Here is a 27019-nt window from a genome sequence, read left to right as displayed (position 1 = left end):
TGTGGCTCCATCACGTGAAAATAAGAAAAAAAGAGTGTGCTTCCCAGCTTTTGGGTGCAGCTTTAGTAGCCAGCCCAGAACGTTTCACGCCTTTTCTCTGCGGCTGGGCAGGCGGTTCACACGCGTCGTCAATCGTTCGGTCTTTCACAGTCCCCCGTGCGACATGATCATCGCTGCTTCCGCGCTCATTTCCGTCTTCATGCTCTTTTTTTAAACCAATATTGGCCGCAGCTGGCCCGCAGCCAGCCAGCTCTGGCCAGGATCACCGAAGGCTGCTTACGGCGGTGTGCTGACGCGCCGAAATTGGCTGCGCCTCTACGCCTCACAAAAACTCAATTTGGGCACAATCAATTGCATATACTTTCTTCATTGCTGCAATGAACCAGCCTTTTTGTCTCAGTTGCAAATTGCTGAGATAGCTGCTCTCACATACAGCTCTATCGGAGCTGTAGTGATCTGTTTTCCCTATGCCTCACAGTAACGGGAGTATACATTACGCGCAGTCTGCATGAAGAGGAATGTCATGAAGAGAGATCCCGAGTGGAAGAGTGTGCGAGCCCCCACGCCCGCAAAACAGCCCCTGAGGCCTTCAGATCTGAACAAAGAGGCCAAACCCTGAGCACACAAACAGAAGATCTGCGGCTCTTCACTTTTTCGCGTACACAGGAATACACATACGCAAAGGCAAAGACAATAAGCAGCAGCAGGCAGCCACGTGCTACTATAGACCCTCCAAGACCCCACATGGAAGAAATTTCTGTAGTAGAAAGGCTGCTCGAGGCATTGGGAGTTCTCCATTTGAACCTGAAGCCTGAGAAGAAGCACCGCGACAACAGACTCAGAAAGAGAAAACGTCTCGACCAGGTCAAAAGGCCCCGCAAGTACACACCGCATATTGTTGAAGTATTTATTTATGCAGTGATATGTGCAATAAACTGTTTCCCTTAGCAAAAAGCATCTGTTCAACTCCTGCTGTCAAGGCAAGCCACCTTACCAGACCTCTCCATGGATTCTACCGTCAAGCAGTATCGTCCAGGCAATCGATATACAGCGATCTATGTTCTTTGGTTGATTCTGTGCCTTACTTCTTGGATTCAAAAAGAATGTAAGTTTTAATCAGCAGTAGCACTGGTATTCTGCTGCGCAAGTTGGGTCCTGCAGATTTGGCTCACCTCAGTTTCACCTTGTCCAAAGGCGCAGTCAAGAAAGCAGCAGCTCCAGCAGCTGCACCTGCGACGGAGGCGTCAATAAGTGGGCAGCATTCTGCAGTTGGCGACTTCGGGGAAGCGGGTTCAGAGCCTCTCAGGCTGTTTGCAATCTTTCCGAATTGCTGCGGAACAGAAATTGATGCAGCAAAGCAGTGACAAAGACACCGCCACAAAGAGGCTCGACGCTGGGGCGAAACTGTTGCAAAACAAACAAAAATGACGGAATTAGGCATAAGGAGACCATTATTTTCTCTCTATTCACTCATTCGTAGGAAAAGTCACGACTTGAACTGGTGGTTGTCAGTTTCTTTCCACCTGTGTTTGTTAATGCACTTGTACTGCTGTGACAAGCTGACATGATTCAGGGTGAAGAAAATTGCGCTGAAGGGGCCAAAAGATAAAAGTGTGGCGCCGTAGCCGCAATAAAGGCCGCGGAACCCGCCGGCAGTGGCCACTTCAGCCAGAGTTGGTTTTCGCTTGCAGAATTCACCCGGACGCAGCGTCGAGTACACCTGTTGAGTCCGTAAATAGTAGCAATGACAATAATAACAACAATAATGATAATAATAACAATAAATAATAGGGCTCTTCGGGGAAAAGTAACTGTGAGAAGCCACTGGCAGGCTTTAGGCTTGTCAAGCAACGAATGCCTTCAACTTTGGCGCCGCCACAAGCGGCTGCAGAGCCGCAAAGAGTACCTGCAGTCTTTCCTTGCAGACGTCCATGGGGAGGTAGAAGATGCAAGAAATAGCTTCGGCAGAAAAGCCACAGACGGAGTCCAGCAGCAGCGCGGACAGAAAGGTTTGGTCTGCTGCTGCTGGCTGCGCGTCTTCGCCGCTTGAAAGTTTCAAGAGGCGGGACTTGAGGATTTCGTAGGTGCTGAAATAAAGACAAGTCGCGGGCACTGCCAGGGCAGATGTCACGCTGCAGAGACAACGCCAAGTAGCAGAAGAGCGGGGGTTTTCGCACGGCCCGGCGCGGGGCCTGGCGCGGGCAAAAAAGGAGAAAATGGCTGCGGTTTTTTTGCTTACGCAAACCCTCTGTAGAGCCCAGCGACGCCATCAGCTTTCCAGATCGAGGAGAGTGTCAGTGCTGTCTTTGAGCCGCTTAGTTTCCACCTTTGAGTCCCCAGAGTCTTCGTCTGGACTTGAATGACTGCCTTCGCAGTGTCCAGCGGATGCATCACAAGCCGCGACAGCAAACCCGCCATAGAGGCGGAGGCCATGGTGGCCGGCAGCCGCTGCTGGTCCGCCGGCAGCCACGGGTACCGCAGGGGCTCCTCCCCTGTTGCTGCAGCAGCAGCCGCTGCTGTTGCTGCTGCCATGGCGGGCTTTGGTGTCACACAGCGAGAAGACAGCCCCAGAAGGCTACGGGGCCGCAGGTAGCCCCTTGTTCCTACGGAATGAAGGGACTGTGCTGTTAGGGCTGGAGACAGACAGCTGCGCCTGTGTCTTTGCACGGAAATGCAGAGGGGGGCAGTGGGAAAGCACTAGATACGTTTGTTCTGTGGCTTTCTATTTGATCTGTTCCTTCATTCTCCTGCAGGGGACACTGCGAGGAAAACCGGAAGTCGATTTCAGGGTACCCCCATTTGATTTGCAGCGCGAGGGGGCCCTCTGCGTTGCTCTGGCCTTTCAGCCTTCCTGATTAATATAAAGTGTACCTGAATTGGTTCTTTTAAACCACTGGTGAAGACCCACGAGCAGGAATGCCTACAGAAGGGCAGATACAACGCGCTGCTGCATCGATAGCCAACCCACAACCCGGCGAAGGCCTGCTGCAGAGACTGCGTTTTCCCACAGAGAAAACATTGCAATAGTGCAGCAAACCAAGATTGTCGTTTTGTAATTAGTGCATTAAATTGCTGAATTATGAGCGTCAGCTCAACGTACACGCCGCGACCCTGCCGCCGACACGGCTCCCCTTCGACTCCATGCATTGCTGTGTTGTTTGTAGTTTTTAGCCGCTCATAGCTGCATCTGCTATCATATATTCTTGAAGAAATCAATTACGCGTGGTATTTGCTGGAAATGAGGCAACGGGTGCCGGTAACCACAAGAGCTAGGTAATGGCTTCGTGCATTTTAATATAATTCGTTCCTGTGGAGTATACAGTTGCTTCAAAGAGCCCAACGCTCTTAAGCAAGATTTTTTCATGAAATACTACTAGCTAGAAATACTGCAAGAGCATGTCGAGGCAGGTTCAATGCACGTTTTGAGCGACATTGCCGCCGCGTTTCATCCAAGTTTGCTCGTCTTCACAGGGCACATTGGCTTATTCGCGTGCCGATCAGATCTCGTGATATCAAATGAAAAACCGCAAAAAGATTGATGTCCACGTGAATCGTCTGTACAGCCCAGAGGCACACATTTCGAGCGGTGCGTTTCCTGAGTGAACGCAAGGTGGCACGTTCCAGAGACCTCTGCGATTGAGTGCAAACATATATCCCCCAAAATTTGAAAACCCTGCTGCCCAACTCCGTGAGCTGAGGCATGGAGCGGGCCGGCGTGCGGCGGCTCCTGATGCTGTTATTTGGCGCCACTGTTGCATTACCGACTAGAGCGTTTGGGCGTCTGCCACTGCGAAAGCACCAAAGAGACCTTTCAAGTACGCAAGTTGATTATTAAATGCGCACAGCAACGTGCGATTCTCACCCGCAGAAGCCTTTCGTGAATCCGATCTGCCTGATGAACCGGATTCAGATTCGCAGGTTGTTTCAGTGCCGCTTGCAACTGACGGCAGTCTGCAGTGAGTTCGTTCCTATCTTCCCAGAACTGTGGCGTTTTTTATAATTCAACTGTTTAGGTTCTTTGGGTACATTGCGATAGGGACGCCGCCCCAAGCTTTCCGGGTTCTCTTCGACACTGGTGAGTGTGCAGACAGCCCCCGCTTCTTGCGTTTCCCAAGCCCTCCTGCTGCAGGCAGCGCCCATACATGGGTTCCCTCGACGGGCTGCGCTGCAGCTTCTTGTTTGCAGCACCGGCGGTTCAACCCTGACATGTCTGAGACTTTCAGAAAAGTGTTCGCCGGCAACTTGCAGGTGCAGGAAGCCAAGCGGGTGACCTACGCCTCCGGCTCCGTGGACTCTTTCACTTGCAAAGACTCTTTGCATCTGCGGAACATCACGCAAGTCTAAATTCACTCAAGTCGGAGACAGCAGAAAAGCCAAAAGGGCTAATGAACTGCTGCTCAATTTTCTGCAGGATTCCCAGCCGCGAGTTTGGCGCAGTGATCCGACAGCCGGAGCATCCGTTTTCTGAGCTTCGTGAGCAGCAAAGTGTCCGTCAGAAGTAGTTGAGTTAGTTATATTTGTTGCAGCCTTTGACGGCATTGTCGGCCTCGGTATTTCTCGGCGTTCTTTCAATTTGTCCTGAACAAGAAGAGGAAATTGAATTTCAGGATTTCCGAGTGCGGAAGGGGGCCTTTCGCTGGCGCAGGAAATGGCCTCGCGGGGTTTCATCCGCGAGCCCGTGTTCTCGTTGGCTCTTCCCGCGGACTTGCTTTCAGAAGGGGAAATAACTTTTGGGGGGTTCAATTCCCAGTGAGTTGCGTGCATGCATGCGAGTGCCTCGGGCTGCAGACTTGGGCTGAAAACGCTGTTTCCGCCCCCAGCCACTTCTATCCAGAAGCCAAGATTGCCTGGTTTCCCCTCATCTCGCAGAGTCGCTGGGAGCTGGGGCTGTGGGACGTGCGCGTGGACGAGGCCAGCCTGGGGCTGTGCAGCCCTCAGGCTCCCTGCAGCGCAGTGGTGGACTCGGGCACTGCGGGGGTCGGGGTTTCGGGGGAGTTTGCGGAGCAGCTTTTGAACAGGATTGGGGCTTTTTCTTTTTGCAATTCGACGGAAAAGTCCGAAATGAAACGCCTTTCCTTCCTCCTGGCGCCTTTTCCCGGCGAAGACCCCACTGAGTTCGCACTGGACCCTCCCGAGTACTTCGACCCCTCCCGCTCCGTTGGCCCTTCCCCTGACTGCCCCGTGGCCTTCATGCCTCTGCAGCTGCCCCCTGGCCAGGGCCACACGTTTGTGCGTCCACAGCGCAGCGCTCGCTGCTGCCACTTCAACTCATTCTCTGGAATTCAGGTCTTGGGAAACGTCTTCTTGCGAAAGCTCTACGCCGTCTTCGACCACGGGCGGGCCCGCATTGGTGAGCCGCTTTTCACTGACAGCAGCCACTCCGGCTCAGGGAAATGTCACTTCAGGATTTGCAAAACGCCCCAACAGTCAACGACTCCCGCACACCTTCCAGGCTCCCCTGCGCCGCTACGGCCACAGCGCAAACAGCGAAACAGCTTTTGCCTGAACACCCTCCACGTGGTGAAACTCCTTCAAACTATAATAAAAAGACTTCCTCTTTTGTATAAGACTAAACAGATTCGCCGACGCATTGTGGCCTTCCGCGAGCTACTCCACACACCAGAAATTTTTTCCCCCAACGCACGAGAGGAAACCCCAAACACATTCTTGAGTCTTTGGGCGATTAAATCCCTCAAAACGTTAATAAAGCGGAGAGCTCAACTTAAGAAACTGCTACCTGCGATAGGCAAATGGCCTGCTACGGGCTGGCAGTTGGAGGCTGCTGGCCTGCACCTCGTGTCAGACGCTAGCAGGTTGAGCAGCTACTTCCAGAGTAACCAGCAGCAAATAGAGGGATAAAACGAACTCTAAAGAGAACCTCGTTGCAGAGCAGTGAGTGCAAGCTGAGAGTTCGAAACACTAGTCGCAGCGGAGGGCTTGGCGCGGCGGACGCCATCTTTATTCTACTTGGCCAGTACACTACCTAAAACAAGAAACCAGATCTTCAAACGCTACAGAATGCTCAGTTCCACAGTTTCTTTGGGCGGTTGGCACTGGCACTGGAATCTCATAGCTCAAGGCCATCTCCACGAGAGAAAAGTTAGCCAGCCAGGCAGTGTTGCCTGCTGTAGCTGCTTTTGCCCGTTTCTTCAATAAATGTTGGGAGACAAGCGTTTTCTCACTTCGTGCATCACGTCTCAAGACATCCTACAAAGCAAACAGCTAGATGAAGTTGACTTGAAAACTAACTAGACATAAATCGCCATCCCAGCATCAAGTGAGCTCGAAAGCAGTGGTCCTTAGTGAGAAATAAGAACGATCAAATGCTGAAAACGAAAAATTGCCGGCGGCAGGACGACGATCTGAAAACCTGTGGCAGAAGCTCACTGATCCAGGTTACCTTAAATTTGGCACAGGGCAGCCGCTCAGGGCCCTTCATGAGCGACTGGCTTCTTATGCTATAACATATAGAGTGAAATGCAGCTGTGCCATTATGCTATTACTGATCTGCCAATGTTCATTTCCGCAGCCCTTACAAGCGATGCATGCATCGTGGACGGACTCTTCTGGGCAACCAGCTGCATGAGAAGCGTGGCTGGATGCAGTGTGCAGAAGCCAACACACAAGAGTGGAGAGCTTCTTCGTATTTGGTCACGACTTTTTGTACATTTCTTTTTTTGTGAAATCTATCCAGCTTTGTAGAGGCGGGTAGGCAGTGCCGCAGATTCTCGCAAGCTGAGTCCATGGGTGGTTGACAAGATACCCACTGCGGAGTTCCGCTACATTGGAAACATGGGATGAATTAAGCAAACCTTAACAATGGAGACTATCTTGAGTGGAATCGCTGACGCCCCGATCAGCGATGCAGCTAAAAGGAAGGCGTACGAGTTGGTGCTTAAAATCGTAAATAAGTGAGGAACCTGAATGCACGAAGCAGACGCTTCTGCGGACTCTGGGCGCTCACCTGACTATAGGCTGCGTGTATCACAGAGCATGTTGCGTTGCGTTGTTGTCTGTGCAGTATCGTCAAGGCTGCTCAAGAGGAGGACCCAAATCTTGCCAAGTTCAAATGGGTGAAGGCAAACAGCGGGTCAGCTCTGCGAGAAAAAGTGTTGAACGTCAGCCCTTTTTTCCTCGAGCTTCTCAAAGCCCTTGGATTTCGTCAGAGGGTGGGGAGGCCTCCTCACGTTCAGAATGGCGCCCCTCAAGAGTACATTGTATTAGAGGACAATGTCAGTATTGACGACTTGGCCAGCAACGCGCAGCTTATAGAGGCAGTATTTAGTAGCATTCCAGAGGAGCAAAACTCGGGCTTACCGCCAGCCTCTTCATTGACTTCTCCAGCATCGGCTGGCCGGCAATCAGCGGGAAATCTGACTGACGGCCAAGGCACTGGCCAGTCATCCGCTCACCCGCTTGTATCGAGGTGGGCTGCTTCTTCTGCGCAACTTTATCATCTGTTTTATTTGTCGCATCCCGATGCATCTTTTCCTGATATTGTGCGTGGCATTTGTAGGCGTGGGCATGCATAATCAGTGCCTGTGTCACTTGCGGACTTGTGCTATGCGGGTCACAGGCAAAGCCAGTCCACAGCTGCCCGCCGGCAGGATCCAGAGGCGGAGTTGGAGGCAATTAGACGAGAGCAGCAGGAGAGGTACAGACAGAGAGGGGCTGGGGGGTCTTCAGCAGCCGCACGACCCTCTGCTGCGGGGAACGAGAACGAGTCAGGCCAGAACCAGTCGGGCGGTGGTTGGTTTTGGCAGAAGTTCGGTTGGGGGGGAGGCAGTGACAGCAACAATGGCCCCGATAACAATAATAACAACAACAGAGGACGAAGCACTTCTTCCCGGAGGCCGCCTCCCTCAAACAGGATGATGACGCTCCGTGATCTCCCGCAGCCGCAGCGCCGTGGCTGAGGTTAAAGTGGAAGACTACTTGCCTCCGTATTTGCTGCTTTATTTGAGCTTAGCTCCTCTTAAAGGGAGTTAATAGCAGTAACGCATGCAGATGCGGGCCAAGGCTGTAGTCTTCGGGGTGGATATGTTTGGGTGCTCTGCGCTGCGACTAGTGAAGGCTGTCGGTTAAAGTTGCCACGCAAACACTGACAGTCTGATTGTCGCGGCGAAACACCTCGCGGCAGTGCATGCATTATATGCAGAGTACAGGGAATTAACATCTTTGCTGCGATTTCGTTCTATCGAGGACGCAAAACCAAGAAGGTGCTGGGAATACGCTAGCGAAAGGCGCACGGGAAAAGGTTGAGGCCTTCACTTGGAGGCCTCAGCGCCGACACTCATATATCTCAGCTGAATTTCAAGCTTTTCTTTTACAATCATATATCGCCCTAAGCCAAAAAGAGACCACAGAGTAACCTTACGGCAATTTTCGCTCGTGTGCTCAGCGGCTTGCAAGTGAAGTTCATGCATTCGTGGGAGTGTGCCCGCGGCATCTGCGAAGAGCCGTTTAGGTTGAGGTGCCGTTTGCATCGATCCTTGGGTAGCTCTTTCAGCTGCGAGACCCGCGACTAGCTGCATAGAATCTCAAGCAGCCTCTTGAACACCTCAAATTGAACTGCTGCCCTTTAATTGCACACTTGCCAACGTCTTACTGTTTTGCTCAGTACGAGCGTAGTTATAGTTTCTGGGAGTTGTTTTGGGGCCAAACCATGTCATTTGCTGCAGCAGTGTTGCGTGGACTTGTGGTTCAGAATCCACTCCAATTGTAGACGCTGCTGAGGAAGGAAGTGAAGCGTCTACTTGGCTTACATGGCGTGAATGTGCTGCACACTGGGCAGTTCAAGACTTACGCACACCTCTGCAAGCATATCTGGGGACGTATTGTCCCAAAGTGTTGCAAAATACTCGCTCTACACTGCTGGTAGATACTTCTGCTGAACATGCACGAGGGAAAACGTCATGGTGGTGGAAATTCGAGCCCACCATACTTTCTAAGTGCTATAAATTCAAAGTGACGATGCTCTGAATGCCATCTGTTACGATATCTCTGTTGCTCGAAGTGATATGATAAGTTTCGCCTCGCTGTGGAACGTCCCTGTGGTGCGATTGTGCCCCTGTCACCATACTACGCACTGGGTGTCACGTAGCATTCCCACTCACTTTTTTCTTGGTAGAGTTATCTAAAGCTAGCTCGCGGAAGGGATGGAATGCAGTGTGAGCGGGTGGGCCGCGCAGCAGTTGTCCACTGGGACGTTGTTCTGGACGGAGTAGAGGCCATGGGGCCAAATTTTGCGTGAAATATGCCCGGTAAAAGTAAAGTATAAACTGTGATATGAAGATAAATTATTCAGTGAAACTCCTGCTAAGTTTCCCCCGGGCACGGAATGGGACACCCAGTGCTCATCGCTGCCTCTTGTATGTGCTGGTGTGGCGCTGCGTGAAGTGGCTGCAGCTGCTGCTTTCATCGTTGTTAGATATTATCTAGACTTGAATATGCTTATTTGGTTCTGCTGTATATAGACCGCGCATTTCACACCTTGACATTTGTCTCGTTGATGATCGTTGCGCTACCCGTCTTCAATCAATCAAGGCGTCCTACGCAGGACTGAGTGGCGAGTAAAGCTCCTTACAGGCGAGTGTACGCCATTTCTTCGGGCACCGACTATACTTATTTAAAGATCTTTAACTCCTCTGCTTGGGGACGGAGCCGGCAGCACAGGCAACGCGGGTAAATTTCAGTAGTGTCTGCTTTACGCATGCGCAGGCGTATTGAGCCGGGGCTCATTAGGGCTGACTCGCTGTCCTCCTCTCGTGATTGAAAGCATACCAACTTTGTTCAAATCCTCTGTCGCGCTGCCCTTCGGCTACGTTTGGGCTGCAGGCGCTGTCTGACGCGCGCCCACTACCAAGCCACACTTCTTCACTCCTTGGCCCCGCTGCGGCTGATCTGCCAAAAATTCCGCGCGCAGGAGCTGCAGGGCTTCACTGCCGGATTCTAAACGTGGTGTGAGGCAGCAGATTCCAGGCTAGGCAGCCAAGCACACCGCTGGAGCTCTGCGCCTGGGGCAACTGCGCCAGCGAGTCTCGGCAGGACACACTTTGTCGAGCACATAGACGGGAACTTTTAAGACTTCTGTGTGCGCTGATAGAAACGGCAAGAGCGCGGCATCAGCGGTCCCGAGGGTCCTCAGCGGCCGCTGTTACAGCTGGGCAGTGCCTCTCATCTTTGTGCACTCATTGACTGGCTCGCAACCATGGGGTGCGTTGTGATCTGCGCTCTTCGCGAGAGCAGCCCTTAAAGAACAACACTTATTGCTTGACGCATTTACAGCTCGCCTGTGGTGGTAGTAAGCTGCAATAACGTATAAGACTCCAGGTCATTTGCAGTGGTGTTCGCGGTGTGTGGCTTCCTCGCAGCAACGCACAGGGCCAGCTGACCCCTCAAGAGCAAAAAGACCTCGTCCAAGCCGCAAACTTCAGTGAGCGCGATATTAAGAAACTCTATAAGCGCTTTCGTGCGCTGGACACGAACCAGAACGGCGAGCTGGACCCCCACGAGCTGTTTGAAGTTCCCGAGATCGCAGATGTGCGTTCATAAACGCAGTTAGTCGTGCAGTTTTCACCCTTTTCGGGAACCGCACGTAAATGTAACTATTTTGGCTCCAAAGGGGCTCCCGTGGATCGTCATTGCATGCAAAAGCTTGCCACTGCTGAGCTGCCTAAACACTGTTGCGTGTGTTGCGCTTCTGTTTCTTTAGAACCCGTTGGTGAAGCGCGTGCTGTCTATATTTGACACTAATGGCGATGGCCGAGTTTCGTTCATAGAGTTTCTTGTGGGTTTATCGAAGTTGGCAGCTGGCACGGACGAGATGCAAAAGACTAAGTTTGCATTTGATGTCTACGACATCAACAAAGACGGGCACATAAGCAACGGAGAGCTCTTTGCCGTTATGAAAATGATGGTGGGAAACAACCTTAACGACCAGCAGGTGGGCATCAGCCACAAGGGGCGTGGAGTTGAGTGAGGGCTTTGGCTCGCGAAGACGTGATGGTCTGCCCACCACTGTGGCAATGCATGGCAGATATGCTTTTAATTTGGATTTAGACTCGCCAGCTCTAGCCATTGGTTGGCGGCTTGTTGCTTCGTTGTCGGTGTCTACCTTGAGGTGGAGGCTTGCCGAGTCTCCTAAAGTTTCTGCAGCAGGCGCTGTTTGCACAGCGATCCGGTTCACACAGAGTTAGGTGCACCGAATGAGGCTGGATAAGTCAATATTGTAGTCTATTTGTTGTAGGATTTGCCTTTCCAGGTGGGTGTATTGTTGGAATTCTGTTTGTGCTACAGCTGCAGCAGCTGGTGGACCGAACAATTGTGCAGGCGGACAAGGACGGGGACGGAATGATTTCGTTTGAAGAATTTAGAGAGGTATGGACAACCGAAAGTAAAGTCCAGTGGAAAATTCATTGGGTTCGGAAGAATTTGTCAAAAAGTAGCCTGTGTGAGGTGCGCTTCAGATGGTTTCCCACATCGACATCGCAGATAAACTCCGAGTTGACGTTTGAGCTACTTCTCGAACTGCTCCATCGCATGTTAATTATGACGACGCCCACTGCTTTTCGGAGGGGGGGGGGGGTTTCTGAGGCGTCTGCGGTGGCCCAGCTGCGCATCTTCGTCCTTGCCATTTGTTATAGCTAGCCATTCTGACAGCACAGGGAGGCCGGGCCAACTCGTATCTGCACAATGCAGATATATGGCTTGCGTTTCACTTACGCCTCGGCAGGCACAGTCAGTGCCTTGGGGTCTAAGGCGTAAGTGCGCACAACGGGGAATGGCGGGTCTGCGGCGTCTCGTGGCTCCTGAATCAGCGACAGAGTGCTCCTGCGGAAGGTAACGCCGTACAATTACGCAGTAAAACGGTGTGCTGCAGGCTGTTACCTGGCCGCAAGCGCCTTTCAGCGGTCATCTCTGGGAGGCACAGCGCCCTAGCAGGGCTGCTTACTCGAGCGCAATATAAGGATCTGACGGAGAAGGGCGGTGAGCCTGCAGTCGCTGTTCACAGCAGCACGCACGTCAAGAGCGCCGCTCAACTATTTGCTGCCCTTGATGCAGGGGGCTGCGAGCTGTCGGCGACCCTGCAGCAAATTACCAGCCTTACCAACTCGCACTGCAGCATGTCGGCAATGTCAGGATCACCTCCTGTGTCGTCACGGCTACGGATCTCAAGATGAGCCACGCCGTTTATAGCTTCATGCGAAAGCTGCCCCGTGAAGTATCGTAGGTGCACCTGGGGAGCCTTGCCATGTTTGTCGCCGGCCGTGACACAGTCTGAAGTGTCTCGTGATTGGCTTCTCCGAACGGCGTCTTGTAGCTGGCGGGTAGTCAGTAGCTGCAGGTCTCGGTGGTGCTGCACGTCAGCCCACAGCTTGCAAGCGAACTGGGCCTCACTTGAAGAGTGGTTTCTCCAGAGTGGCAGTTGGCTCCAAACTGACTGTAGGCAGATGCCTATACGACTTAGTTGTCACCCCAAAACGCATATTAATACTGCAGTTTTTTAGCATTGTCTGCTCTATTTGCCAGCTCTGCAAAAACTGCAAAAGGTGGCAGCTTTTCAGGTTTGCTGTAGCTCGTGGTTGCCACCTAAACGACGTAGCCCTTACTGCAGAGCAACGCTGTGCCGTACGCACCTTAGTGAAATGGCTGACGAATCGAAGAGAAGAAAGCTGCACGCAAGGGATGGCGAGACATGAGGGCCTAAGATTCGGGCCGCGGCTTGAGACAGCGAACACGCCGAACACGCCGAGAGCGCAGGCTAAAATTGCAGGCAGCCGGGCCATTGTACTGCGGGCTGTGTGAGTTACAAGTAGAGCTCCTAAATCTATCAAGTACCAACGAAAACTTACCCGTTGAGCGGCCATCTTCCATTCTTTCCGAGCCCGCCTCATTGAATACGCACACAGGAGCAACAGGCACGAATTCGCGATCCAGTGGGAGAAGAGTCTCTCCGTGTTCTGCTCTGGCGCAATCAAGCGGTCTGAATAGCGGACATGCATGGCGACGCAGATTTGACGTGAAAGTAGTTGGTTAATTAGGGAAAGGGTACCCAAATTTAAGCGCTCACGTTGCGCCTTGGCATGGTATCAGACCTATCAGGATGCTACAAGGAGCTCTGTCCCATTTTGGAAGGCTTAATTTAGACTTCTGCAGTACCACTCAGTAAAGTAGTGAACAGGCTTACACCAATCTGGGTTGTCCTCAGGGCTACCCTTGCAGGAAATAACGGAAGGTGTTCCCTTCGGGCAGCCTGAACTCTCCGGAAGCTGGTCTTGAGGGGCCAACACGAACAAAGACATCACTTTCCAGTGCCCTATCCCGTCGGTGCTGTACCTGCCTTCTGTCCCTTTGGGTGCCGATAGCACCCGCATAACGTCCCATGCATCGCTGATTGCATTGACCAGCCACTGTTTAAGCAGGTAAGGCCGAGTCCACAACGACCCTTCTTCTTCGTCCTACGCAGAAAATGGAATCTGAAAATATCCCATGATTACGTGTTCTTCTATGGTTCCACTCTGGCCGCTTCACGGGCCATTCACAGCTTTCCTGTTGGTTAGTTTAACAAATTTTACTTGGTGCAGGGAACCCGCAGAAGATCAAGCAGAATAAGACATGATCCAAACACTTTGTCCAAGATTGCCGATGTTTTTGCTAGTAGCCATAAGCAGACGGCTGATACTGCCTCAACAGGGAAAAACGCACAACTTTATCAATCAGTTCATGCTCGCTGTACCCATCGCGCTGTGCGCAGACAAATGCCTGTGAAAAACCTCAACATAGTGAAAGCCTCATGCTAGGTCCCTTAAAGGCAAAAACGGGAACTGGAGAAATGCGGAATCCAGTTCGCAAGTATTAGAAGGCAGGGGTTTGCGCTTGTTGGTAAAGCACTTGGAATACCTGTGTAGACCTCTTAGGGCCCTTCAACTTCAGCACCAGTCGCTTCCATGGTGCAAAAGTTTCGCTGTGCTCTTCCGTGATCTTCACCTCAAAAGGCTCCCCCACATATTCCACGACGGCCTTATTGCACTGCGCCCAGATTACACAGCGATTTCACTTCGTTGTTGGCTTGAAAATAATCAAAAGGAAGACAGAGGGACCTGCATGTGGCTAAACAGTGTATTTCGAAGTGGCTGAAGTGCTTCATTCGCAGATGCAAGCATTAGATAAGTGCTCGCCGCAGCGTTCTTGTGGCCAAATCCATGCGCTGCCGCTAGCCTTTAATGAGGACTTTCTATCCACAGATAGCTGTACAATTTGCACGCGCACAGTATGTGCAAATATGCCCTTGTAATCACTTGCAAACACGCATGTACACAAGTATGCACTGAAGGCGGGCAGAGAACAGCTAAATGCCATGCCTTTAGGGTGGATATCGCATCTTTGATGTAAGGATGCCTTTCTTCCCGCGTTGACGCTCGCCTGCACAGCAAACAGAGTAAAAGGACCATGGCATTCCCGTTCTGCGGCTTCAAAATGCGCGAAAGAAGGCCTATGTACTGCCTCTACAGCGCCTGCGATCTGCGGTACAGCCGCCTCGCCCACCATGCATTGAAGGCGGCAGCTCCTGCAAATATGCCACACCAGCCTAGGGAGATGCAGAGCAGAATCCAGTCTTCCTTCTCCATGTTGTAGAGGTAAAATGTGAGACGTCTGCTAACTCTTGCAGGCCAACTTATCCCTCGGCGGCTCTTCGGGACAGCGCCGTGAACAGAAGAGGTCTGAGCAGCCTCTTCTGATGCTGTTTGTGCCGTTGATGCTGTTGCTGCTGCAAATTGGGAGGAGAAAAATCGGGAGCTTTCTCGGGCTCCGCATTGTCTTGTTATAAAACAGGCTATTGGCCATACATTCAAACAAGGTTGCTGCGGATACTGTGCAGGGAACTCGCGGAGCTGCACGCAGTGCTGTACAAGTCGTCTTGGCCGAGAATGCCATAAATTCATGGGATAGCTAACGGGCGAGCGCCCAATCGGGCAGTAGGGGACAACCCCCGGAGAGACGGGAAGCTTCATAACAGTCTCTGCTGCCGCTGACGAAGGCGTCGCCAACTAGATCATGTTCAGTAGCTGATGCTTACTGCTATTCTGATTATATATCGATGGCCTGCTGCTGCTAGGCTGTGTTAGTGATCAGCAAAAACTCTGTGGAGAGGCTCACTGGGTAGCTTGAGCAGCAGAACAGGCGACAGCGGGCCACAATCCCTTTTTCATGATTTTTTCTGATGCTAAGAGGACGAGTGATCAGGGAGTAAACGACTGGCAGCGCAGATTGTTTGCGCCTCGCCCTGAGGGCCCAGGCTGCCACGCCGTTTCGAAGCTGCACCTCTACCAATTTTCAAAATTCCCTAGGCAAGTCAACCGTAGCACCCCCCTTAATAGGAAATCCGTATAAAGTGTAATGGAAGGTGTGCGGGATCATTTCAACTGAGTCTTGCTCAGGATTTCTCAAAGCACCACCTTCGACAAGCCACAGCCCTAAGCTTTGCAAAAGATGACCGTATTGCTGAGAGCAGACTGCACACTTTATATGTATATGAAGTCCATTTATTATTAATTAGCCGCATAGAGAGCAGACACCTCGCATCTGGTAGGAGTCTCCTGTTCTCGCGTCCCTGTAGGCTTCATCGTCTTCCGTGTGGCTGTTGATTTGTCATTTGCCTGTCATGTACAAGGCCGAAATCGCCCTCCACTGAATCCTGCTGAAAATCCGCAAAGACCACTTCGGGAGCGTTTGATCCCAGACTCCATCAGGCTACGTGAGCGATGGGCGGCCTCTATGGCCCTAAATACTGTGGGCAGGCGCTGCTGATCGTTGTCGGCGTCTTCTGCTGCAGTTTCTTATGCACAGGCGCGGCTGTGTTGTCACCTTCTGTCAAGAGATCATTTGCAGTGGCTGCCTCTGGGAAGACACCTGTGGCTTCACTACTTCCCCCCCTGTCAACAGACGATGCGGCAGCTATTTCAGCGGTGGCAACATCTGTAGAGTGGGGCTTCCGTCCACAATCTCCATCCCATTCACAGCATTCACAGAGCTCGGAAGTCAGAGGGCCTGAGCGCTTGCAGCAACAGCTGCTACTGCAGATCGTTGGGTTGCTACCCGCCGTAGGGCGAAGCAAACCAGGAGGCTCGTGGGAACCCACGAAATGGTATGGGCGGCCTCTACCAAGGCGGCGCCGTGGAAGTTTGCAGCCCTTTGCCGTACGCCTTGTACAGCCAAACATCTATGTAAGGACATCCACTACTCGCACGCATGCTCTCATGCCAGTCTCCTAGTTTGACCTTTATGACGCCCTAGGTGTGAGATGTTTTTAGAGCGAAGAGTCCACGAGTTTTTACAGCTACATATTTTAGCTAACAGAGGCAATTACAAGTTTATGAGCCATTGCTGCTGAACTCTGCATTGTCTCAAAATCGCGGAGGCATTCTGAGGATCTCTTTCATTCTTTGGAGGCATTACGACCCGTGGAAAGTGTTTGTTTGCTTTTTGTACTTCTTCAAATGTGTGGTGTTGGCTGCAGGGCGTGTACAAATACCTTATAGAGTCGCGCCAGGTGGAGCTCAAGCAGTCTGAGAAGGTCCTCAAGGATGGACGTACAGCTCTGGTGTATGAACTCCGCCCGGTTAGTGTTTGGAGAAGATTTTTCAACAACTTGACTTAAAAGACTCTTTAGTTGCCAACATTTGAGCAAAGCAGACCAACCGTTTAGCTGTATTCAGATCATGGAAAAATAGATTCAGTGTCCGCGATTAAACTCTCAAGATAGTGGGAGAAGGCTCGGTTTCGCAGCGTGACCGTCCTAACCTCTGAATTTTGGAGGCCCCGAAACTAGAAACAGCAGTGCCACCACAGGGGCCTTTAATTTTACTCTTTTTCGTGCCCATGGTGCCTTCAGCCGCTTAGGCTCCGTGAACGTCCTGCTCCGTGTGCAGAAAGCGCAAGACAGGTATTAGGGTGAAGTGGATTCACCCCACCATCGCACAAACGTTTTAGTTGGCACCTCATGCGGCCGATGGATACCGAAGAGTGCGCCAGTCTTGTGATTTACTATTTAGACGAGTAACCGCAACTCTTTGGCTCAGTTCCTAACAGCTGCTCGAAGCCATGGATATGCCAAGCTACGGCTAAGGACCATACATTACGTTGCAGCGTTTCATCCGATGCAGCAGCGGGCGCAGTTGTCTTGTATGACTTAGCTTTGGTTACCAATGCCACGCTCATATATATGTGTAGAGCCACTAGATTCACAGTATGACGGAGAAGAAAAGAAAGCTGCTGCGCAAACAAGCGGGGGGCACTTCCTACCCATGTCTGCCGTCCGGTAGCATACATATTTTGGCCATGCATAGCGCACTTGTAGACATTTGTGCTCCTATGCGCCATATACAGATTATATACAGTTCAACATGCATCGGGTCATCCGAAAGTCATGCTCTTATTCTTCATCGTCATGCTCCCAACTTAATCCTTGTGTAGTAGCTGTGGGTCGATTATTCGTGATTGGCAAGTTAACGAAGATTCTTACTTTGCACAGGCTTTTGACGACACCAGACAATACAAAGGCTTGCAAACGACGTAATTTGTTGGAGTCATCAGCATCGCCCTCCCCCAACATTAGCTGCACTGTCCTTGGTCCACTGTGCTGGAGCCGTCGGCGGCTGGAGCAGCAGCTTCAAGCTAGCTGATCACCGCTGCCTGTTAAGCACAGCGTCCTTCTTGTAGCTACACCGAGAACCTTTTCATTTTTTAAGAGCTCGTGGGCTTTTTTAAAGCGTGTGCTTCGCTTGATGTAGTCCAAAAGGGAGGTGCCCAACGGCTGCCGACAGCTTGGGTTGCTCTGATCGGCTGTCCTCTGAAAGGGTTTCGTGGAAAGCGAACTTGACAATTTTGCGTTGTCTTAGATCTTAGACAGAATTTACCATACTCAACTGACACGGAAAAACGGTCTGTGTAGAAGCCGTTGACGGTTGGCCTGTGCTCACCCGAACAAGTCGGTTCGACCACGCCTGTTCCAGTTCCCAAGCCGAACGAAACCCGCTTCCCACAAAGAGCTACGCAGACTTTCTTCATTATCTGGAGAGGGGGGAAAGTCAGAAAAGGCAGCGCAGAGTGATGAGGCCCTGTTGAATTCGTTTTGCACGCTATCTGCTACATGTGGAAAGGACTGGCACCATAAAATGGCAAAGGGAGAAACGGGGCAACTGGCTGCCTCATCGCTGCAGTCCAAGGCAGCGAAAGCAGCCCCTGCTCATGCTGCTGCTCGGCGTCGCAGTTCCACCTTGCGACGCTGGGCCAGCGTGGCAACTTCGAAGTGGGCTTGGAGCGCCGTTGTTATTGTGGCGGTCTACTTGGGTTTCTTCTATCGTCCGCGGCTTCTGAGATACACATTTGAAATAGCCGGGGGGCCTGGCTTAAATCCTGAATTCCCTTCTCCATCTCGCCACTTCCGCGTTGTGGTGCGAAATGCCAAGGGTCACCAGGAGGTGCCTTCTGGGTTCAAGGCTAACAACATCCGTCTCAGTTGGCAAACTGTGCCGCATATCCCAGGACAGTCTGGTCCACCTGTTGGATATGAGGTGTACGACATAGGTAACGGCGAATATGAAGTAGCATATCGAGTAAGGGAAGGAATACCGAGCGGCCACGAGCTGCGCTTGAGGGTTACCTATGGTGGCCGTCGAACGAACTTTGCAATCGAGCCAGTAGAAGTATCTATACAGGGCCCTCTCCATGAACCAAGCTGCTTTGACCCCGTAAATTCATCTACGTGGACCAAAGCTATGGGTTGCCCACGCAGCTTTCCCCAGCTGGAAGAAGTGAGCCATCATGCAGTTAGATGCGCTTGCTTGCGTAATGTATCAAGCATGCAATTTAACAGAGCTAAAAGATGCTGTCGAATATGAGCGCAATCACAGAGTAGACTCGAGATGAAGGAACTTGAGAGCAGATTCACAACGAACTTCGATCAGATGTGCAGGTCCGTGCAGTGTTTCAAGCATTTTAGCTTTATGTATCTCTTGTGAAGGATTTGGAGAACTTCGTGACGATCGATTTGGCCAAACTACGGGCTGCTATCCCCAAGCTGCTGGAAAAAAGCTCTGCAACCTCTTTCCTGCATTACGTAATCAAGGACAACCAAATCTTTAGGAAGGTTCACGGACCTTTCCCAGCATTTTCGTATTTTTCTGACATGATCCTTCACCAATTGAGTGCCACTGTCAAGTTACCAGGTCAGTGACCGCGGCGCTAACATAATTAGTAGGTCGGCAGCCCATGGCCACCGTCTAAAGGGCCGTTAGAGAGCTGAGAGGTCGGTGTGCTCTTCTTCCCGTTCCACCTTTAATTTGCCTGCTTATGTATTGGTCAAATTGAAGGGACAATGACAATGCATTCAGCATAGACGGGCACCCTGCTTGACCGCCATCGCGCTTCTTTTTGTGTCCTGCACAGACGTTGAGTTTGTAATGAATGTAGGTGATTGGCCTCTCGTCGCAAAAAGTTGGGGTGACAGCAGGGTACCAGTGTTCTCGTGGTGCGGGTCTACTGACTCATTCGATATAGTACTTCCCCAGTGGGACGTTACGCGCTCAACGGTCCTTGGGAACGCGGCTTCTAGCCCGGATCTTCTGGCTTCTCAGGTATGGAGGCAGCAGAACGACGGGGGATGAGGCAAATCGTTGCACAATCAGGATTAGGGGCGGCGTGGACCTCGCACAACCAGCTTTGCTCGGTGTTACTGTGCTTAACTGGCCGCACTTCCCACAGGGATGTTATATAAACACGAATCCAACGTTACTGCATGCGTCGCTTTAGCAGCTCTTGTGCGTGACGGAACTGCGCTACAGTCGTGACTGAGCTCCTATTTGGCGGCATTTTTGCTTTGTACGCAGGGTTGGGGCACCCGTAAGTGGAACACTAAAGATCCCCGAGCGGCATTCCGTGGACGTGACAGCAATCCTGTTCGAGTGCAGCTCGCACAGCTGTCTTCAAAACACCCAGATGTGCTTGATGTAGCTATTACTAGCTGGGAAAACGACGAAAATTTTGAAGTTGAAGAGCAACTTGGCAGAAAGGGGTCTCTGCAACTCCAAGAGTTTCCCAAGTACAAGTACATCCTCTTGCTTGACGGCACAGTTGCTGCCTACAGAAATCCGTATCTTATTGCCAGTGAGCCGCTCATGCTCACCTTTCAATGGCCTGCTCACTGGGTTCCTGCGAGCCAAGATTCTCGAATGCCTATACAGTGACACTGTTGCAGTGCTTCCCTGTTACACCAACAAACTTACTGTGGCGGACTCAAGTAGCCTTGGATCTGTTAATTGCTTCTCACAGGCGGCAGTTTATTGCTAAAACAGGAGAGCCCCTACTACGAGTGGTATCAGAAAGAGCTGTCTCCCTGGAAGCACTTTGTCCCATTTGACGGCACTGGAGAAGACTTGCTGTCAAAGCTACAATGGGCAAAGGAGCATGATGAGGAGGCGCAACGCATTGCTGCCAACGGTAAGACTCACCGGCACTCGCCTGCTTGAAGACAAGTCAACTTTCCCAGCTTTTTGTTGAAGGAACCGTGCATTGCTATAGGCAGAATATCATAGTGCTACGTGTACCATTGAAAAATTAGCTTCCGATGCTTTGCTTGCTTGAAGCACAAAACTGCTGACCGGCGAGAGGCAGAAAGCACTTTGTTGTCGGCACAAGCCGCCTTTGAGCTTTCAATTTGTGAAATGGAGTACAGCCATGCATTTTGTACGTTTTCTTTGAACAGCTCGAGACTATGCGAGGCAGAATCTTCTACCAGAACGTGTCCTGTGCTTTTACTACCAAGCATTACATGCTTACGCATCCAGACAGAAAGGCACCCCAGCTGTTACAGAGGACATGATTTGGGTACCCCTACCACATCGACCAAAGCGCAATACGTGCGGTTCGCCCGACGTACTGACAAGATTAGGAAGTTATCCCATAATCCCGCTCCACCCGACATCAGTAGAATCAGTTTTATTCAAGGAGGACAAGGTGCGTTTGATCTCTCAAGCGTGTGAGAGGCATCTATACATTGAGCGAATAACTGGGCAGCTGGACTGCGTTGATTTATGCAGTTGTTTTCGATCTCATAATAACATGTGTGTGTGAGTATACTTTTTTCAGGACGCGGTTGTTATTGCTCACTCAGCATTTTGCAACAAGAGTGCTCGTGTTCTCCCTGGGATCGTAGCCATGGCGCGGCAGTACAAAGCAGCTGGCGCAGACTTGCTATTTGCCTCTGCGGAGACATTTTCCTTGCAGTACCCCATCAAGTGGCTTCACGCCGGCAGTGGACCGAAGCTGTTCTTCTTGAAAGCAGGTTCTGCCACTCCTGAACAGTTAGAAGGCCAGCTGACAGTATCAGCAGCTGTATCATTCATCAATTCAAAGCTATCAAGTGCGCAACACCGCATCACCGCTCCACCTGAGCCTGAAGAAACAGTTTCAGACCCTATACCAGAAAAATGGGATGGACCTGTGAAACGCATTGTCGCCAAAAATTTCGATGAGCGTGTGTTAAACTCGGACAAGGTGGGCCTACAGTTTCGTGACCTCAAAAGAGAACACCATTTTAAGTGTGGCTGCCGATGCAGCTTTGTCTATTGTTTATTCGCAATTCGTTTCCACTAAGTTATGGAATGCGAGAGTGATTTGCTTGCCTCTTTGTGGCAGGACGTGCTTCTCATGGTGTCAGCCCCATGGTGCGGCTACTGCAAGAAAATAAAGCCGGCGTTCTTTCGCTTCGCACGTTCAGTTGCTGCGAGCTCAGCAGCGGCTACGGTGCTAGACGTCGCGAAGATGAATGGGCCTACAAATGAAATTCGCCATCCGGAATTTCCCGTTCCTCACTACCCAACAATTTGGTTCATTCGAAAGGGAGAAACCAAACCCATAATTTTTTCAGGTAGTGCGACGGAAGAAAAGCTCTTGTCTTTTTCAAAGCAACATGCCACGAAGCCTGAAAGCCTTGAAGGAGTTGTTGTTCAAGCTCCTGATTTGCGCACATCCTCATTGCCTTTAATGAAAGACACTCAGCAACGGACTGGCTCTCCTATCCTCAGCATCGACACCGAGACCTTTTACTCCGGCGTGCTTGACAGTGACAAGGTAGTTTTACTGTGCCGCAGCGCTCCCATGATTTATATTTGTTAACAGATTCTACCTTAAATTCGTTGAATGCACAAATCCCTCTGCTCGTATCCTTTCCTGAAGCCATAAGGCGTTGCATGACAGTCCCAGTGAAGCAATAGTGTCATACAAGAAACACGTTAAAAGGCAACTTGCATCAGGAATGACTTCTCTGCGCTTCAGGATGTGCTGCTACTCGTTTACGCCCCGTGGTGTGGACACTGCAAAAAGCTGGAGCCCATCTACGAAGAGTTTGGGAAGCTTGCGGCCGAGTCGAAGACAGCTAGCGAGTCACTGGTTGTGGCGAAAATGGACGGCGCGGCCAACCGACTGCCGGACGAGAAGTACAAGGTGACTGGTTTCCCGACTGTGTGGTTCTTCAAGAAAGGATCAGATACTCCAATCAAGTTTATGGGAGAGCGAACTACCAAAGGCCTCGCCTCATTTGTGCAGCAGCACGCAACAGCGAAAGTAGAACTGAAGGTCCCTGATTCGCCGGCAGTGGAGGCTGTGTCGCAGCCGGTTCCGACGGTGAATGATGGCGCTGTGAAAGTTGTGGTTGGCGACACGTTCAAGTCGCAGGTTCTGGATGCAGGAAAGGTAGGAGATCACTAATGGGAGTTTATGTGCGGAAGCACGCAGCGCACGTTTGGATTGTAGGGATATCTCGGCCCCGTTCGTGCTAGTGCGAAATGCTGCAAAATATTGTTGCCCGCGCAACTTGTGTAGACGAAGGCACGCCGCGTATTAAATGAGCGGCCGTATTGTGTAGGAGGATTCGTGGTGTTTTGTTCCGCTTTTTGTGTAGGACGTGCTGCTGCTCGTTTACGCTCCGTGGTGTGGACACTGCAAAAAGCTGGAGCCCATCTACGAAGAGTTTGGGAAGCTTGCGGCCGAGTCGAAGACAGCTAGCGAGTCACTGGTTGTGGCGAAAATGGACGGCGCGGCCAACCGACTGCCGGACGAGAAGTACAAGGTGACTGGTTTCCCGACTGTGTGGTTCTTCAAGAAAGGATCAGATACTCCAATCAAGTTTATGGGAGAGCGGACTACCAAAGGCCTCGCCTCATTTGTGCAGCAGCACGCAACAGCGAAAGTAGAACTGAAGGTCCCTGATTCGCCGGCAGTGGAGGCTGTGTCGCAGCCGGTTCCGACGGTGAATGATGGCGCTGTGAAAGTTGTGGTTGGCGACACGTTCAAGTCGCAGGTTCTGGATGCAGGAAAGGTAGGAGATCACTAATGGGAGTTTATGTGCGGAAGCACGCAGCGCACGTTTGGATTGTAGGGATATCTCGGCCCCGTTCGTGCTAGTGCGAAATACTGCAAAATATCGTTGCCCGCGCAACTTGTGTAGACGAAGGCACGCCGCGTATTAAATGAGCGGCCGTATTGTGTAGGAGGATTCGTGGTGTTTTGTTCCGCTTTTTGTGTAGGACGTGCTGCTGCTCGTTTACGCTCCGTGGTGTGGACACTGCAAAAAGCTGGAGCCCATCTACGAAGAGTTTGGGAAGCTTGCGGCCGAGTCGAAGACAGCTAGCGAGTCACTGGTTGTGGCGAAAATGGACGGCGCGGCCAACCGACTGCCGGACGAGAAGTACAAGGTGACTGGTTTCCCGACTGTGTGGTTCTTCAAGAAAGGATCAGATACTCCAATCAAGTTTATGGGAGAGCGAACTACCAAAGGCCTCGCCTCATTTGTGCAGCAGCACGCAACGGCGAAAGTAGAACTGAAGGTCCCTGATTCGCCGGCAGTGGAGGCTGTGTCGCAGCCGGTTCCGACGGTGAATGATGGCGCTGTGAAAGTTGTGGTTGGCGACACGTTCAAGTCGCAGGTTCTGGATGCAGGAAAGGTAGGAGATCACCAATGGGAGTTTATGTGCGGAAGCACGCAGCGCACGTTTGGATTGTAGGGATATCTCGGCCCCGTTCGTGCTAGTGCGAAATGCTGCAAAATATTGTTGCCCGCGCAACTTGTGTAGACGAAGGCACGCCGCGTATTAAATGAGCGGCCGTATTGTGTAGGAGGATTCGTGGTGTTTTGTTCCGCTTTTTGTGTAGGACGTGCTGCTGCTCGTTTACGCTCCGTGGTGTGGACACTGCAAAAAGCTGGAGCCCATCTACGAAGAGTTTGGGAAGCTTGCGGCCGAGTCGAAGACAGCTAGCGAGTCACTGGTTGTGGCGAAAATGGACGGCGCGGCCAACCGACTGCCGGACGAGAAGTACAAGGTGACTGGTTTCCCGACTGTGTGGTTCTTCAAGAAAGGATCAGATACTCCAATCAAGTTTATGGGAGAGCGGACTACCAAAGGCCTCGCCTCATTTGTGCAGCAGCACGCAACAGCGAAAGTAGAACTGAAGGTCCCTGATTCGCCGGCAGTGGAGGCTGTGTCGCAGCCGGTTCCGACGGTGAATGATGGCGCTGTGAAAGTTGTGGTTGGCGACACGTTCAAGTCGCAGGTTCTGGATGCAGGAAAGGTAGGAGATCACTAATGGGAGTTTATGTGCGGAAGCACGCAGCGCACGTTTGGATTGTAGGGATATCTCGGCCCCGTTCGTGCTAGTGCGAAATGCTGCAAAATATTGTTGCCCGCGCAACTTGTGTAGACGAAGGCACGCCGCGTATTAAATGAGCGGCCGTATTGTGTAGGAGGATTCGTGGTGTTTTGTTCCGCTTTTTGTGTAGGACGTGCTGCTGCTCGTTTACGCTCCGTGGTGTGGACACTGCAAAAAGCTGGAGCCCATCTACGAAGAGTTTGGGAAGCTTGCGGCCGAGTCGAAGACAGCTAGCGAGTCACTGGTTGTGGCGAAAATGGACGGCGCGGCCAACCGACTGCCGGACGAGAAGTACAAGGTGACTGGTTTCCCGACTGTGTGGTTCTTCAAGAAAGGATCAGATACTCCAATCAAGTTTATGGGAGAGCGGACTACCAAAGGCCTCGCCTCATTTGTGCAGCAGCAGGCAAGCAGCCGCGTGGAAATATCTGTGCCTTGAGATTTCGCTCGGCTTTAAATGGCGTTGCATCATTTTTTTTTGCACTGTGATCGCGATCGTTGACGGAGCTTTGATATGTACAGTGACGACGCGATTTGTTTTTATACAAAGTTGTTTGAAAGCTAGGCTCACAGGGAGGTGCCATTTAGTCGGTGCTGGCGACCAAAGGGCGTAGGAAGAGGATGACAGTTGGGCACTACATCAATGGACATAGCTCACTACAACACTGGCAGTAGGCATGTCTCGCGACTTCCAGCGTGGATAGGGGAGAAGTGTCCTGGAGGGCAGTCTGTGGGACACCGCCTTCTTGAAGGGGCTAGCAAGTATTATGTTCCCATGTGTGGCCACTACTGGCATAGGACTTATTGCCTCCGCTGTGTGCGCACTATTCACCATGTGAAGTCCGGCGCAGTTAGCACCGGTATGGTTGCTGGAAGTCATTGTCCGGATCGCAAAGCCCCGTCACTGAGTAACCAGCATCTCTACCACCGGCGCCTCCACTCTCTCCTCAATTTCTGCTGCGCTTTACGTCATTGCACCTTGTCTTCTTAAGGAAGGAATTGTGCGGTAGCTGGTCCGCCTCAATGCTAGGTCGCGCGTTCCTGCGGATGCTAACTGCACTATAACGGTCAACAAAATCTGCCTAGCGCCTGCATCGTTCGAACAGACAACGCTCAGCGCGCAGAATGACGGAAGCATCCACAACTTTAGCAGCACCTGCAGCTGCTGAAATTGGCAGTGAAGCGGTCCCTCAAAATGAGGCGCTTGTGCATGACCGCCCTGCAAGACAAATTCACTTCCACCCCCAGCATCTTCCACAACAGGAAAAACTTCTGGGCAAAAGAACATGTTGAAATGTCTCCGCAAACAAAGTACTACTCGTGAACTGCTCGTTTGTTTTGAGCAGCACTTCTCAGCGGAGTCAACAATGAACCTGGCAGCAACAACGTACCACAATGCTGATGCTTGAAAGGACTTCAAATTTTCATGCCATTCCAATCCCAGTGAGAAGCAACAAGCTGCTATTCCGCTTTAATGCACAGTTTGCCGTCAAATTCCTGGGAAATCAGGAGTGAGCACCTACTAACTCTGGCGTCTCGTCTAGCACAGCTGGGATGTTCAAAGTGGCTCCAGACACTGCACCACTGGGCACCTGCGTGTCACCTAGACATCATTTAGCCCCATGATTAAGCTAACACTTACGGGGACGTGGGGACAAGCGAGAAGCCCCTCCGGCGACTTAAGTACCGACGAGAGCAACACTCCAGAACTGTCACCCAGCATATCAAAGGTGCTGTGACGTCTCTGTGTGCACATTCCCGCTCGTGTCGTCTACGTAACGATTGAAAAATAGGACACAGTCCTTGGAAAATGTAGGGGAAGCAGATGAGGGAGCGAGTCTTGCTACTTTGCGTGGGTGGAGCTGCGCTGCAGCTACTACCACGACACGTGGGAGGTCTGTGCTGCTAAGCCCAGCCAGAAAAGCAGTCTCTTGCAGCCCGTGTGTAGACGGGCCTGAGCTAGTAGTGAACTTGTGCTAAATAATTCGTCTGGAGTGATATAAGGACAATAAGACGCAAGGGACTCAGCCACACAACAAGCAGCAGTCGCACCCTCACCCCCCACGTGAACTCTCGTCCGGCTGTGGCCTGCCACTGGAGTAGCCACAGCTGGCATCCCTGTCCGGGGAGGTGATGGCGTTCTTTTTCAATTCCTTGGGTAGAACTTGTCATATTCTTCACAGACACAATAAGTCTGGCCTGTGGAGGAGACGGCGGGCCAGCAACGCGTGAGTTGTAGCCGGCAGCCGTTTTGAGTACTCCATGCGGCGCCTTTTTCGATTTGGCTTGCGCTCGAGTTTGTTTGGTTGCTTTG

At 51.6% G+C, this 27019-nt stretch overlaps 6 protein-coding genes across 6 annotated transcripts; 4 read left to right on the top strand and 2 right to left on the bottom strand.

The window, feature by feature from the left end:
- Nucleotides 1–465: 465 nt before the first annotated feature.
- ETH_00025730 (mitochondrial carrier domain-containing protein, putative) lies at nt 466–2532 on the bottom strand (the record flags this gene model as incomplete). Its single annotated transcript, XM_013378758.1, has 5 exons — nt 466–615; nt 745–811; nt 1173–1330; nt 1907–2132; nt 2240–2532. 5 exons carry the CDS (start codon nt 2530–2532, stop codon nt 466–468), a joined length of 894 nt encoding a protein of 297 aa, XP_013234212.1.
- Nucleotides 2533–4648: 2116 nt separating this feature from the next.
- Nucleotides 4649–5859, top strand: ETH_00025725 (eukaryotic aspartyl protease, putative; the record flags this gene model as incomplete). The annotated part of the gene is made up of 2 exons (XM_013378757.1): nt 4649–4749; nt 4821–5859. The coding sequence occupies 2 exons, from the start codon at nt 4649–4651 to the stop codon at nt 5857–5859; spliced, it is 1140 nt and encodes a 379-aa protein (XP_013234211.1).
- Nucleotides 5860–6819: 960 nt separating this feature from the next.
- ETH_00025720 (uncharacterized protein) lies at nt 6820–7916 on the top strand (the record flags this gene model as incomplete). Its single annotated transcript, XM_013378756.1, has 3 exons — nt 6820–6911; nt 7022–7426; nt 7577–7916. The coding sequence occupies 3 exons, from the start codon at nt 6820–6822 to the stop codon at nt 7914–7916; spliced, it is 837 nt and encodes a 278-aa protein (XP_013234210.1).
- A 2294-nt stretch (nt 7917–10210) lies between these two features.
- On the top strand, nt 10211–11516 carry ETH_00025715 (protein phosphatase 2b regulatory subunit, putative; the record flags this gene model as incomplete). Its single annotated transcript, XM_013378755.1, has 5 exons — nt 10211–10215; nt 10374–10542; nt 10715–10945; nt 11299–11379; nt 11469–11516. The coding sequence occupies 5 exons, from the start codon at nt 10211–10213 to the stop codon at nt 11514–11516; spliced, it is 534 nt and encodes a 177-aa protein (XP_013234209.1).
- Nucleotides 11517–11720: 204 nt separating this feature from the next.
- On the bottom strand, nt 11721–14630 carry ETH_00025710 (uncharacterized protein; the record flags this gene model as incomplete). The annotated part of the gene is made up of 10 exons (XM_013378754.1): nt 11721–11832; nt 11954–12003; nt 12110–12358; nt 12639–12674; nt 12855–12985; nt 13190–13460; nt 13708–13764; nt 13903–14031; nt 14364–14424; nt 14548–14630. 10 exons carry the CDS (start codon nt 14628–14630, stop codon nt 11721–11723), a joined length of 1179 nt encoding a protein of 392 aa, XP_013234208.1.
- Nucleotides 14631–18176: 3546 nt separating this feature from the next.
- On the top strand, nt 18177–25144 carry ETH_00025705 (thioredoxin, putative; the record flags this gene model as incomplete). Its single annotated transcript, XM_013378753.1, has 13 exons — nt 18177–18815; nt 19025–19229; nt 19474–19637; nt 19890–20166; nt 20332–20499; nt 20765–21015; nt 21148–21555; nt 21697–22131; nt 22336–22752; nt 22961–23377; nt 23586–24002; nt 24211–24627; nt 24836–25144. 13 exons carry the CDS (start codon nt 18177–18179, stop codon nt 25142–25144), a joined length of 4524 nt encoding a protein of 1507 aa, XP_013234207.1.
- Between the last annotated feature and the right edge of the window lie 1875 nt (nt 25145–27019).

The sequence above is a fragment of the Eimeria tenella genome, genomic scaffold (genome assembly GCF_000499545.2).
Source record: "Eimeria tenella Houghton genomic scaffold, Eth_scaff97, whole genome shotgun sequence".
Classification (NCBI taxonomy): domain Eukaryota; phylum Apicomplexa; class Conoidasida; order Eucoccidiorida; family Eimeriidae; genus Eimeria; species Eimeria tenella.
This window is presented reverse-complemented; position numbering and strand designations above follow the sequence as displayed.